The sequence below is a fragment of the Mus caroli genome, chromosome 13 (genome assembly GCF_900094665.2).
Source record: "Mus caroli chromosome 13, CAROLI_EIJ_v1.1, whole genome shotgun sequence".
NCBI classification, from domain to species: domain Eukaryota; kingdom Metazoa; phylum Chordata; class Mammalia; order Rodentia; family Muridae; genus Mus; species Mus caroli.
The window spans coordinates 107,578,503-107,592,468 of record NC_034582.1 but is presented as its reverse complement, the minus strand read 5'-3'; the positions used below and the strand labels follow the sequence as shown (position 1 = coordinate 107,592,468).

The window sequence follows — 13,966 nt, the reverse complement described above, 5'->3', positions numbered from 1 at the left end:
GCTTTTATCATGGTTAGGTATGGGCCTTGAATTCCTGATCTTTCCAAGACTTTTATCATGAATGGGTGTTGGATTTTGTCAAATGCTTTCTCAACATCTAACAAGATGGTCATGTGGTTTTTGTCTTTGAGTTTATTTATATAGTGAATTACGTTGATGGATTTCCGTATATTGAACCATTCCTGCATCCCTGGAATGAAGCCTACTTGGTCATGTTGGATCATCGTTTTGATGTGTTCTTGGATTCGGTTAGCGAGAATTTTATTTAGTATTTTTGCATCGATATTCATAAAGGGAAATTGATCTGAAGTTCTCTATCTTTCTTGGGTCTTTATGTGGTTTAGGTATCTGACGCACTCCTTAAATTCCAGCACTCTAGATGCAGAAGTGTAGGGCTCTCTGAGTTCAAGGCCACTATGGTCAATCAACATATCAAGTTCAAGACAGGTCAGGTCTATATAGTATGACTCTGTCTTAAAACAAACAACACCTCAACACAGACAATACCAAAACGTGTTAGAATCCTATTTTGATCTCACTGCTATATAGCAAGTCTTAAAGTTTTTGTTCACGTATAAAAATTTTTAAGTCGTGACCTGGGGGATGTAGCTGAGTCTGTAGAATACCTACCTGCGCGCATGCAGAAAATCCTGGTTTAGTCCCCACTGCCACATAAATTGGCATGATGGTGTGGAGGCAAGGATGTCAGAAACTCAAGGACATACTTGTCTACATAGGGAGTTCAAGGCTAGATAGAGTACATGAGACCTATGTCAAAGGAAAAAGAGGTCATGAAAGGAATTGATTTTGTGCCCATGTTACTTCCAACAACATTTTCTTTTTTAAATTATTCATTCAGACCTTCAGTTTTGTGAACAAGATAGGGGACTGGACTAACAGCACTAGTTACGATAGCCATGCAAATAGTTCCTGATTGCTTTACACGGAGAGACAAGGAGCCTGTTCTCATACCTCGGACCCCTGTCCGCTCCCCACCTCCTTCCCTGATGCCATCCTTTAGGAATCAGCATTCCAGAAGAGTTGGGACCAGTTTGCATGCTTTTGCCTGGACATGACAAACCAACCTCTGTACCCTCATAGAGAGCAGTTCAGTACTTGTCATTGGTGGCTTTTTATGAGAGACAGTCTGTAGTGACATCAAGTGCCGCCTGTTGTAAGCTGTCAGTGAGAGTTTGCCAGAAACTCAGCAGACAGAACTAATTGGGCAGAAAAGGGCTTTTGTGCTGCCTTCTCTCTTTCCTTCCCTTTTTATGTTTAAGAAGACAGATACTGTTCAAGCAGTGTGTTTATGTAAGTCTGTCTGTCTGCCTCTCTCTTCATGGCAAGAGCATCCTTTAACTCCACGTCTCGCACCGCAGGTTGTTGAGCACATCCAATTGGAAGCTGGCAGACAACCAGACTCGGGACACACAGCTTATAACAGTTGACGAGAAACTGGTAAGGATTTCCGACAACATGCTGCCGTGATTCTGCCATTTGGCATGGCTTTGTACAGTAGATTATTCATTATACTGGTCTGAGTTCTTCTAGGAAAGTTATACACAAACCTTAAGATTTTCAAAATAAAATAAAAAAATTGAATACTATGCAAACATCATATACAAATAGTAACAAATTAAAGTTTCTATTTTTGAAATACTGATGAGAGTAAGTGGAACTTTTATTTTGAAATAAATATATTGTTTTTAAATGGTCTAAGTTATGCTACTGTTTAAGCTATATGATACCTATCAGTGTTCTTTAAATTAAATATATTGGGTCTTCCTAGAACCATGCAGTGTTGTTATCACTGTGTGGTAATGTGTGCACATAACCATCATTTCTGCACACTAGTGAGTTAAGTTACAGCTAACAACAAATGAATAATACTATTTTTTTCTATCATCAGTCAGCAACATTTTGGCAGATAACCTTTAAAAATATCTTCGAAGTTTAGATATAGTTTGATATAAATGCTTTTATTATACAACAGCTGAATATTGTAATGTTTTTAAGTCTAATAGTAGTATAAGTATGCACCTTAATTTTTAAATGTAATTTACTATATAAATGTGAGTGTCTTCTAATTACCTCCTCCTAGGCAAGCTTTCTACACCGAGCTCCACCCCAACATCACCAGTCCCTTTCCAGTGGTGTACTTTTTTGTCACTTAACTTTGAACCTGTAAGCACAATACAAACAAGTCACTCTGAAATTTCTATTTATAATACTAAAGATAACAGACATATAAGTAAATAGAAAAGTAAGCAGATAGTTTGGAAAATTCGTGTCTCAGGCTAACTGCTCTTTATTCAAATGATCTGTAAGACCTGTCTGTTGGCACTTCCATCATCTTGGATCGTCTTGGTGTAGACCAGTGATTTCAACCTTCCTAATGCTGCTTTGCTGCTACTTCATAGCTGTAATGTTGCTGCAGTTATGAATTATAATGTAAATATCTGATGTGCAGGATATCTGATACGTGACACCCTAAAGGGGTTTGGCCTACAGTTTGAGAACCATTGGTGTAGACAGCACCATGTAAATCACTGCAATAATGTCATAATTGGTCTTCCCATGTATTTTAGTCTCCTGATTCATTCTCCCCAGGATAGTCAGAATAGACTTTTTTTAACTGTTGTTTTCATCACCTCTTGTGTATAATCCTTTGGCGGTTCCTATTGCCTTAACAGTTAACACTAAAATCCTGATGGCCTTCAGGGCCTTGCATGATTTGGTTTCTGATTTTCTGCCTAGGTTTGCTTTGTAGGATTCATTTGTAGGGTATTCTGTAAACATGGAACTTGTTATTCTTTTTCTTGCTTTCAGTTTCTGCTCTCCCTACCTAGATGCTTCATAGTAACTGTCTATTCATTTTAAAAATCATAATCAAATATATGTGGTTAGTCAAGAATAAAAGGAACAGGGCAGTTGTATGGAGAAGGAACTACTCTTTGCTATCATGTGTTCTAGTCACCAGCTCATGACACCAGCACTGGTGTTTGAATTGTCTTTTGTAGATTTATTTATTTTATGTATGTGAGTTCACACCAGAAGAAGGCATCGGATCCCATTACAGATGGTTGTGAGCCACCATGTGGTTGCTGCTCTAGAGCAGTCAGTGCTCTTAACCACTCAGCCATCTCTCCAGCCTGTGTTTGAATTTTCTTGACCATCTCTTTGAAACCCAGAGATTGGCTTATTGTTACCGTGTTATTGGTTATTCAAGCTTTATAGAGTTTATTACAGTGCTTGCTGGTCTTTCTTTTCTAAAGAAGCATCTGATCTCTGTGTTGCTCTGAACAAGCTTAGCATCACAAAATCAGATGTATATCACCAGGGGCTTTGCTCTATAGCCATTGCCTCCTGGAAGTGTGTTAGTCAGGTGCCAGTACATTAGTCTGTTAGAAACCTGAGTTCCTGCACAGAGTCACAGCTGTTGGAATAATATTTAAAAGGGGTAACCAAAGCCCTAACTTAGAGTTTTAGTTATTTATTTTTATATTCAAGTTGTAGGTAACAAAATACTGCTAGATTTTCATGTCTTGTTCCTACACAGCTTCTAAAGAAGAGCTAAATAAGTAGCCTGAGAAGATCAAGAATTCAGAAGAGCATTTACAAACACAGAGTATTTGAAATTAATTATATTTGCATTTTGAGCAAAAAACAAATTGTTATACATATATGCTACATGTATATATAGACATTAATGATTAAAGTATTTTAGAATGTAAAGCTAATCCCATGAATATTTTAAAGGATGTGGAACTATCACCTTAATGTTGCTCTTACATAATACAAAACAACTTATTATGCCAGGCATGGTGCTGCACGCCTTTAATCCCAATACTGGGGATGCAGTGGCAGGTGGATCTCTGAGTTCCTGGCCAGCCTGGTCTACAGAGCAAGTTCTAGGACAGTTGAAGCTACACAGAAACCTCAAAAGACCAAAGGAAAAAAAAAAGAAAAAGAAAACCAAGAAGAAGAAGAAGAACAACAACAACAAAACAGTTTATAGAGTTGGTATACTTGTTTCTGTTTGTTTGGCTAATCATTAATACACCTACTGTTTCTACAGAATCTAGTTAGTTTTACTTAAAAAAAAAAAAAAAAAAAAGTTTTACCCTCCCCCTCTCTACCCTGACCCAGAGAAATCCTACAGGAGAATCCAATAAATGAAATAGACAAAACTAAGCTGTTAGGGCCAGGATTGCAGGCAACATGAGAGAAGGCTGCTGAGAAGAATCTAATCCACGAGATTGGGAGACATAGTCTAATCTTTTACCTCTTTTATTGGACTAAACAATTGCTTCTCTGGCTTAAAAAAGTCCCAGTTAATTGACCCTCATTTCCTTGGTAGGCTTCTGTTCATACTACTGATGGAGCATACTGTTAGAAAGTTGTCTGTACATGGGGTGGTCATAACTACACACCTACAGTTCTAGCATTAAGGCGGTAGAGGCAGGAGGATCTGGATTTCAAGACCATCCTTGGCTATATAGCAAGATTGAGATCACCTAATTTCATGAGACCCTGTCTCAAAGATCAAAGAAACAAAAAGGCTCGCTCTTAAGAAGAAAGTTTATTCTTTTCAAATGAGAATATTCTATACTTTTATGCAATAAACACTTCATGTATGTCTGTGCCATAACCAAGATATACTCTCAGTTCTAAATATAAATTTGTGGTACTAAATTTTAAGCTAAAATAGATAAAATTTCTAAAAGATAAGGAAAGAGGAGATCTTTGTAGCTTTGAGTTAGACAAATGATTTTTGGCTAGGACACCAGAAGAGTTCAGTTCATGTTTTTAAATAGTCATAAAATTGGACTTTTTCACAATTAAAAGTGTGCTTAAAAACAAATAAAAGACAGGGCCAGTGAAATGCTCAGTAAATAGAGATGTCTGTCACCAAGTCTGCTGACCTGAATTTGATCCTTCGATCTTATTTGGTAACAGGAGAGAGCCGATACTCACAAATTGTCCTTTGATTGTCACTGGGGCTATGGAACACATAAAAATACACCCACAAAGTAAATTCAAATGTTACAAAAGTTTTTCAAAAGCTATGGGCCTTGAGGAGAAAGAAATGATAAAACAAGACACACATAAGTAAAATATATTTGTTAAATTTATTTAATGAAAATTATATCCAGAAAATATATGCATTATTTATGCCAGCCTCAAAGGGTATATGCTATATAATTTTATTTATTTGATATCCTAGGTATTAGAAAACTCTAAGGATAAGAAATTTGTTAGTGGTTAGCAGGGCTAGGTGTGGGTCAGGAAGAATTAAATCTAAAAGAAATGCAGACATTCTGGAGAGTGATGTAACCATTGTTGACTGAGATGGTCCTCTTGTCTAGGTCCTCTTGTCAAACCGTATTTCTATTGATTTGTGAAAGAAAGGACAAACCATAGACCTGTACAACAACAGTAACATATTTTCCTGTTTGCAAACTCTCTGTTTTCAGAAAGGGTGTGAAGGTCACTTCTTAATTTTATGTTAATTGCTTTTTTGAAAAATAACTATCCATTGTTCTAAGGTCTTCCCAAATACTATGTAGGGTGTGCTGTTTTCTGTGTCAGCCTTTTTTTTGTATATTCAATTTGGTGCCAGCTTTTTGGTCTGTTAAATTAAGACTGTCTTAAAGGATGGCCAGTGAGTGTGCATAAAAGACTTTAGATGGTCTATGAAGTGAATTATTTTCATAATTACACCATCTGTATTTGCCCTTCTCACTGTGTTAACACTCCCCTCCCCGTAAAAAACAAAAACAAACAAAAACCCGAACAATCAAGGGGGTAAGTTACTAGTCATTACATTCTTCTGTTCTTACAGTTACAGTTTGAAAAATACAGACTAGCTTCTGTAAAGAGCCAGTGGAAAAAATGTTAAATTTTACATTTCAACTCTGTATACACATCCTTTTATGCTCCAGGTAGCAACAGAAAAGTATGAGTGGAACTTGTGTGCTGCTCAGCAGAGCACAGTAGCGGTCCTTAGGAACAGCCCTGTGTGTTTTCAGATTGTTGCAGATGGAATTCACCACTTTTTATGGTACACCTTTTAACTGAAACTGCATCAAGATGACAGACTGACTGTGGTTGTTACGTGGTCGTTAGTGTGTGGCAGACATTTTCCCAAAGTTCACTTACTAACTTCAAGAAATGTTGTTCTTGGTGAACTTGAGCTTTCCAGTGAGAGTTAGAATTCTTTTAGTTAAAATGCAGCTTTGTTGAGCATGTATGGCTGTCTGTGTGGGCATAAGCTTGTGCACCTGTGTGGCTGTCCTGTGTGACGTGCTGAGAAGCTGGGAGTCAGCCTCAGCAGTGGAGGCCTCAGGGGCTGCCCACCTTTGTTTTGAGACGAAGCTCTCCTGCTACTCTGGCTATTCAAACTGGTTGTGGAGTCCCAGGAATCCCCCATTCTCCACCATGTCACTGCTGAAATTCCCAGTGTAAGTCATGCTTGGCCTTTAACATGGCTGCCGAGGAACTGGGCTCTCTCCCTTGCACTTTACCAACTGAGCTCCCACTCCAGTCCTGAAAATTACAATTTTATAGATCTTGGTTCTGCTTCTGACCTTACTAAATTTGATGCCTTTGTAGTACTTTATGCCTTTTTGGTGTGATTGGAATTTTCATTAACAAATGAAATAAAATATGAAATATGTTTGGAATCTGTATTTGGAATAAATATGTATATACATACATACATGCATACATACATGCATATACATATCTCGAGTCAGTATAACAAATGCATGGTAAAGTTTTAAAGTTTAAGTTAACAATGAATTATAGCCAGATATGAAGCTATTGAAGACTTGGTTTTTCTGACTAATGTTTATATGAAAATGCATTGTTTTCATGTACTGGAACCAGGGCAACACCCCATTAGAATGTATGAGCTTACTAGATGTCAGAACTCATTCACCTTCCAGTAAGCTAGATGTCTTTTAAAGAGAACTTCAAAAATAAAAAATATATTGCAACTTAAGAGTTTGTTGTAATTTTACTGCATTAGAATTTATCACAGTGAATATCTCTAGCTATAGCTTATAAACAAAACAAAACAAAACATCATTGGACTTCCAGTAACATCTAAAAGTGTAACAAATTCCCGATTCCCGAGGCAGCACCGAGTCATCCCGCTGAGTCTCTCCTTGGGGAAGGAGACCCCCGGACTTAGCACTGAGTCTCTAAAATGCTGAGGCCAGCTTTTCTTGCGCCACTACAGTTGTGCATGCAGGTGTGGTGGCAGGTATTGCCTGCCTTCCCATGACAGCAGCTCACGCACAGCAGCAGCACTTGCTGTAGCTCTCAGACAGCCTTATATAAGGAGAGTTTACAGAGTGCTGGAAGCTCATCAGATTTTATGTGGAAATCTGATTTTACCAAGTCACGTGTCATTCCTTCTAGCAGCAGCTTAGACTTGAGTATAATTTGTGACTGTTTTCAGATTCCAATAAAACTTTTTAAAAAAAAAACTTTTTAATTCTTATGTGCAGAATTTTCTGTCAAGGGTATAAATGAAGGGATCTGTATAGTGCTTTGTGAGTGTTAGGCTGGTGAGTACTTTTTGTTTCTCAGAATCATTGTGTATTGACAGTATGCACTCAGTCCTTACGGCCCTGAATGTAACCGAGGGAAGTCTGTTAGCATCCTCCCAGTGTAAGAAACGTCTCTCCCTTGGGAGCGATACATAATGGCATTGTGACAGAACCAAATCTTCTGGGAGTAGCGTTGTTCCCCTGGATTACTATTAATCAGGAATTTTGTATTAGAGTGTAGGAAAAATTTAAGGATAACTCCTAAGAATGCTTTTGGTTGTTGTGTATAAATTTCTGACTCATCTTTTCACTAATGAGAATTCAAATATCAAATATTCAAAATATTCTAAAATAATCTTATAAACTTACGAGCATAGTTTTTAAAAAAACATTTTTGTGGGTTGCACCATTATTATTTCAAACTATGTGGTGCCTGCTACAGATGGAAGGAAAGCTTGCAAGCGCTGCTTTGCCTTTGGCTCCTCTAAGGGGAGGAGCTGGGCATGGAGGCTGGGCAAAGAATGCCCTTGCCTTAGAGAGAGGGAAGGAAGGTAAACTTGTCTTTTACGATTCTGAGTAGTAAGTAGTTCTCCCTCAATAACCAAAGCAGGAGCTGAACTTGCATACAGTACACTTTCAATTGCATTTAAATCAAGTTAGTATGCATTTTATTTTAGTGCACTGACTGCTTATTTGTCGAAATTTAAGTTAACAATAACCCCAGTAAAAATATGACTACCAAGATAGGAGGGGCTTCTTATCAGAGTTGATTCCGTTCTTACTGAAAGTGCTACAGAGTGAGCTTGAGCAGGTGGCATTCGCAGATTAGTTTTCTGAAAACTCTGATGGCTGTCATCATCCCTTTGTCCAAAGTGCTCACTGCATGTTGTCACATGCCGCTCTTGCTTCTGGTGAGATGAGCCACTTTAAGCCAGATTAGATTATATTAAAGGCCGGCTTATTGGGAAACTGCTCTCTGGCAGAGAATTCACTGGCCCCAAAGGAGGAGGCCAGGGAAGTCACCGTGGTGGGTGGAGAGAAAGAGAGCAAGCATGCAGTGAGCAGAGAGAGGAAAAGGGAGAGAGAACATGAGCAAGCAAAATGTCTGCATTATATAGGGAGGAGGCTCTGGAGGAAGGGCAGCCAAGCAGGGTATGCCATGTAGGGACTGAGGGTGCTAGGAGCACCAGAAGTCTTGCTCTGTTTTGATATGTAAAATGTACACCTTAGTCCATTGTCCCAGATCTACGACCAAATAATACTGGCATTTGAAATCATTTTCATTTATATGCTTAATTATTTTGCTCATAAACTAGTTAATGCTACTTTTTTACCTTTATGAAGGTATTATGGTTATGAGTGTACCTCTCATTAAAGCAAATAAAATAAGAAGCTTTCAGTAATTCATAAATCTGGCTTTTTTTTTTTAAGAGGATGGAGAAGGGCAGCTGTTATTTCAAAGCTTTCTGGGTTAATGTTTTATAGTATAATACTACTAATATAAAAATACTATCATTTTAGACAGTTTTAGTTGCCACTATTATTTTTATCAGAAGTCTAGTATGCATAAAAAATAATCATTGTTAAGTTTGGCCAGTTGTAGTTTATTAAGGTCATTCCAAATTGCCAGGAGACACCAGTTACAAGATGATCACTACTTGGAATAAGCCATTGCTACTTGATAATAACCACGTGGTACTAGCAGCAATCTTAGCTGGTGGGATTTTAGTATTATTGTTTTAGATGTATGTAAGCAGCAACTTATTTCAGTAGAATTTTGTTGTTGCTTTAATTGTCTTAAATATCTTCATGACTTCAACTTGTTCTAAAATTTTTTCATTGAATAATCTTTTTTGCAAAGCTTCAAAAATAATGCAAGAAGATTTGTATAGAAGTATTTTGTAGTGTTCTTTTTTCCTCTTGCATACTATTAATTCTTGATGAAATTTATAAACTTAGATTTACAATTTGCAAGTGAGTGACCACACAGAAAGATAAAGCTGGGTGGAAGGCGGGCTTCCGACTTCTCTGCCCGCGCCCTCCCCCGCAGGCAGGGCCAGCTTCCCTTTGCTGAGGTTACTTGCTGTTGCAGCAGCGCTATCTCTGTTAGATTGTAAGTGGTGTCTGCACGGGGTGATGCAGCCTTCCAGCAGCTCAAGTGTCTGTTTTGTCTGGACTCTACTCACGCACATTCTTTTGCAAAATCTCAAGGCTTTAGTCTGGAGCACTGGGTCAAAGAATATGTCTCTTTGAAGGGGAGACAGCATTTTTCTTTTTTTTTTCTAATGTTTTATTCACTAAGTAGTATTTCATTTTACATCAAAGAATATCAGTCTTTGTGAACCTACGATGGTGGCAGTTTAGCCTTAGGGTTTTCTCTCTCTTTCACTCAGCACAGGTAATGTTGCTTCAACTCAGTAGGACTGCTTAGGAAGCGTAAGGAGTACTGTTAGATTTAAAGTGTAAAGAAGGGCATTGGCTGACTGTGTTACTTTGCAATATCATTTATATTTTGGAAAGTATTTTAGAGTGTATGTCCCTGTGGACTGTTACCTAAACTACTGAAAAAAAGAGTAGCCACGAAGACTGCAGAGATAGGGATTATAATTCTAAGGAAGTAGCCACCCTGGGTCGGCCTCTTTTATAAAATATGTGGGCATAACCCCAATGTACAAAAGTGAAAAATATCAAAGACTCAAACAAGGAGAAATCTTTTTACACTTAAACTAGAAAATTTCTGTCTGTATTGGTTGCATGGGTTAATTGGTAATGTTAATTGGTAATAATCATAGAATGTTATTATTTTTAAGATTATTGTATTTGATGTTAGAATCCCATGATTATATATATATATATATATGCATATACAATAATATAAAATGGTTGTTATGTTTATATGTAAAATATGCAGGGAAATGTATTGAAAGTTTGTCCAAATAGAATTAAGGTAAAAATATTTCTACTTAAATAGCATAACAATTTTAAACATGTACATTTCGTTTAACAATAATGATCATTATGGCAGATTGTTTATACATATAATTTTTGTAGGTAAGATTCTCTATATAAATGCAGAACTTTTATTTCCAAAATATGTTTCCAAAAATGTTATTCTGACATGTCATTAGGTTGTACGAAACTTACACTTTTGAAATGTTACAAAGGAAATAAATGTGAAAAATAATAGCTTTTATATAGAGACAGGAACCATTAAAGCTTGCAGAATAGCTATATTAAATTGCTGGAAGAACAAAAGATCTTTCGTCTACAGTATTCAGCCATCTCTATTATCTGTGATTCTTCAGCAATTAAAGCAGATTATTTTCCTCTTTGTTCCTACTTAGAACACTTGAACAATACTGAAGAATTGAGCTGACTGGAATGTTTTATCTTTCAAAAGCTTGAAAGTTCTATGCACCAATTAGCAAAATACAGTAAAGGTTTAAACGTTAGTAGCCACAGCATGGTGACTGCGTAGACCTGAAGTGTTGGAGGTCCGTGTGCCAGCTCCTGTCGTGGGCTCTGGAGAGAGAGCACCTGTGTCTGCGCTGCACCACTACCTGCTGCGTTCGGGACCTTTGAATAGTACTGGACACTTGGTTTTAAGAATCTCAAATTTTTGCATGTTACTATCTTGTCACTTCGGCTCTCATTAAGTTAGAGTTGATAATATTTTATTTATTAGGATCTATATAAAGCTTATTTTGCTATTTTCAAGACAGTTCTAGTATGAAAGCACAGGTCAGTCTCTTAGTAACCACCAGAGTGTTTGTGCTGCGTGCTGTCTGCTTGCGGCACGCTATTTGTCCAGCAGGTCTCATGTAGCATAGTGTAGCCAACCATTACCTGTCGGTTCTGTCTTTAAGTGTTTGTTTTGCTAATTGGGGCACAGAACTTTAAAGCTTTTGGGAGATAAAACTTTGCAGTCAGTTCTGGTTTTCGTTTGGGATTTTGCTTGGTTTTGATCTCATTGGTAGTAGAGAATATCGCGCTTTATGTAACAGCTTTTTAATTGGCCAATTTGCCAGATTGAAAAGACTTCATCTAAATTACCACTAGCTTGCTAAATGATTTATGTCCATCATTTTGTAGTAGATTCTCAGTAAAATTTGGGGCAGAAAGAGGTAGAAATTTAGATGTAGCATGTTTTGGTAACAATTTTCATTTCTATGTTATATATATCCCGGGCCATAAAATGTAGAATTAGAGCAAAAGGAAAAAGAATGCACGCCTCAAAGTTTGAGGCCAGCAAACTTTGTTTCCCTGTTTAGAGTTTCTAATTTTATATGATCTACTCTTTGCTTTCATTCTCCTCTTACAAAAATAGTGCCTACAACATTACCGGTATTAGAATTTTTACAAAATGGGTCTGTTTTTACAGTTAGTGATGATGTAGAGGCTTCACTGTGGGAAATGTGCTGTCTCTGTAAAACTGCCTTCTTCTAAGCTACACATATCTAGAAATGTGTGAATGGGGTTTTGTTCGGTTGCTGTTTCATGTCGACACTTCTAAAGGCTTTAAGTTCACTGAATGTTAGTTAATGAAGTCTTCAAACTCTTTTCATGCTTCCTTACACATAAACCATTTTAGTTTACTTAAAGCAACACACGAGATACAGATCCACCAAAATCCAGGCTGGGATTATTGAAGACATGGATCTGATTACTATGGTCATTTACATGATTATATAGTGACTACTGAGGATGCATCATTGTAAAACAATCTTATTAATGGAAAATAGTTGAACCCAGTTGAACAGTACCAGCTGGTTGACACTGCTGATCTAGCCATTTCCTCTGTCTGCCGTGCTTCACGTAGTTGGTTCTCTGCCATTGTGGCACAAAGTGTATTCCTTGACTGCCTAGTTAAATAACCCTCACCTCTCCAACCCTGGCCGTTCTGGGTTTGAATCCCAATTGAATTCAGATTTGATATCCAAAGAGTTAAAAGCAGGTTTCTAATTTGAATACCATAAACATACTAGTCTGCCTTGTGCTAGGATATTCAGAGCTTACAACCCCGCTCTAGCTGTCTGGTGGTTTTCAAAGAACACTATTCATAATTATCTGTGGAGATGCATTGAGCCATTTCTAAAAAAAAAAAAAAGAAAAAATATTTCAGTTATATTAGCCATCATGTACTTTTACATTCATCATGTATGTGTTCAAGTGTTTTGAAAACGTACTATGTACCATATTCCAAGCCCCAAGAATACAGTGAGAACAGAACATCCTTTCATCTTGGAGCCCATCTCCCCAACTTGTTAATAATCAAATGCGTTCCGTAGATTAAGGAATCTTACAGAAAACAAAACAAAACAAAACAAAACAAAAATCAAAGCTGGATGATAGGATAGAGAGTAGCAAGGAGGGACACGGATTATTTAACTAGGCAACCAAGGAACATACTTTGAGGTTGTGACATATGTAAACTAAAATCTATATGAAGGTGTAAAGTAAGAACATTTTGATATGAGAAATGGCTAAAGGCTAAAGTGTAAATGAGGTGCTACTAATCAGAACAGAAGGAAAACTGTCACCCACACGCACCCACAGCCAAAGGAAGGTCGTTCGTTAATATCATTCTCCCAGTAGATACCCAGGAAAATAAGCCGCTGTCTACCAAGAAGGGGCTGACAAGCCCCTAATCTATTGAAACTTTGAATCTTGCTCAGCCAGTGGATAACTGATGGACGGTTGCAGTTGTCTCTCTTTATCTGTCCTTCTATGTGAGTTCTAGAATTTGTCTCTCCTGATACCTCTCTGTGTGGCTATCCCCCCTTGTTTTTGTGCCTGGCCTTCTTCTGAATATTAACTGACAGTCATTCCTCCCTATCTGGCTGGCCGGATACCTTATTTTCTCCTCTCTTTCTCTCCTGTTGAGAGGCCTTGAGTTCAATTAGACAGCAACTGGTTGTCCCTAAGATATAAATGCCACTGTTGTATTCTTGGGGATATCATATATTGCCATGCTGGTCGTCGCTGCTGTTCCCAGGCTTTCCATCTGGGAAGGGCTACTGATTGCTGTCTTCCCTGGGCGCTTGTGTAGCACTCTCAGATATGATGAGAGCCAGTCCTCAGAGAGGAGCTTCCAGGTCAGTGTTAGCTCAAGCCCTCCAAGCCCTGTATCCAAAGTAAGTACCTTCAAGAGGCAACCAAGGACACTGGCAATTGTCTGTATTATTTATTTCCCTGAGTGCAAAAGGACGTCTCCCACGCCTAGGGCTTTGCTAGATAATCCTGGTTTTTAGGAAGAACACTGTCACGCCAAAGTAGCGTAACTTCATTCAGACCGTACCCCATGTGTGTGTTTATAGACACACATGCATTTAATGGGCTTTTCAGTCCCTATGGCCTTTCCACACATGTGTGGTGCTACTGATTCCATCCCCTTCTTTACCGTCTGT

The 13,966-nt window shown here is 37.9% G+C and overlaps 1 protein-coding gene across 1 annotated transcript in view; it reads left to right on the top strand.

Moving 5' to 3' along the window:
- The window catches only part of Ndufs4 (NADH:ubiquinone oxidoreductase subunit S4), a 92,833-nt gene that overhangs the window by 32,825 nt on the left and 46,042 nt on the right, over positions 1-13,966 (top strand). The window contains exon 2 of the mRNA XM_021180357.1: positions 1,380-1,458. Coding sequence (XP_021036016.1) covers positions 1,380-1,458 — 79 coding nt within the window. The remainder of the gene's footprint in view (positions 1-1,379; positions 1,459-13,966) is intronic.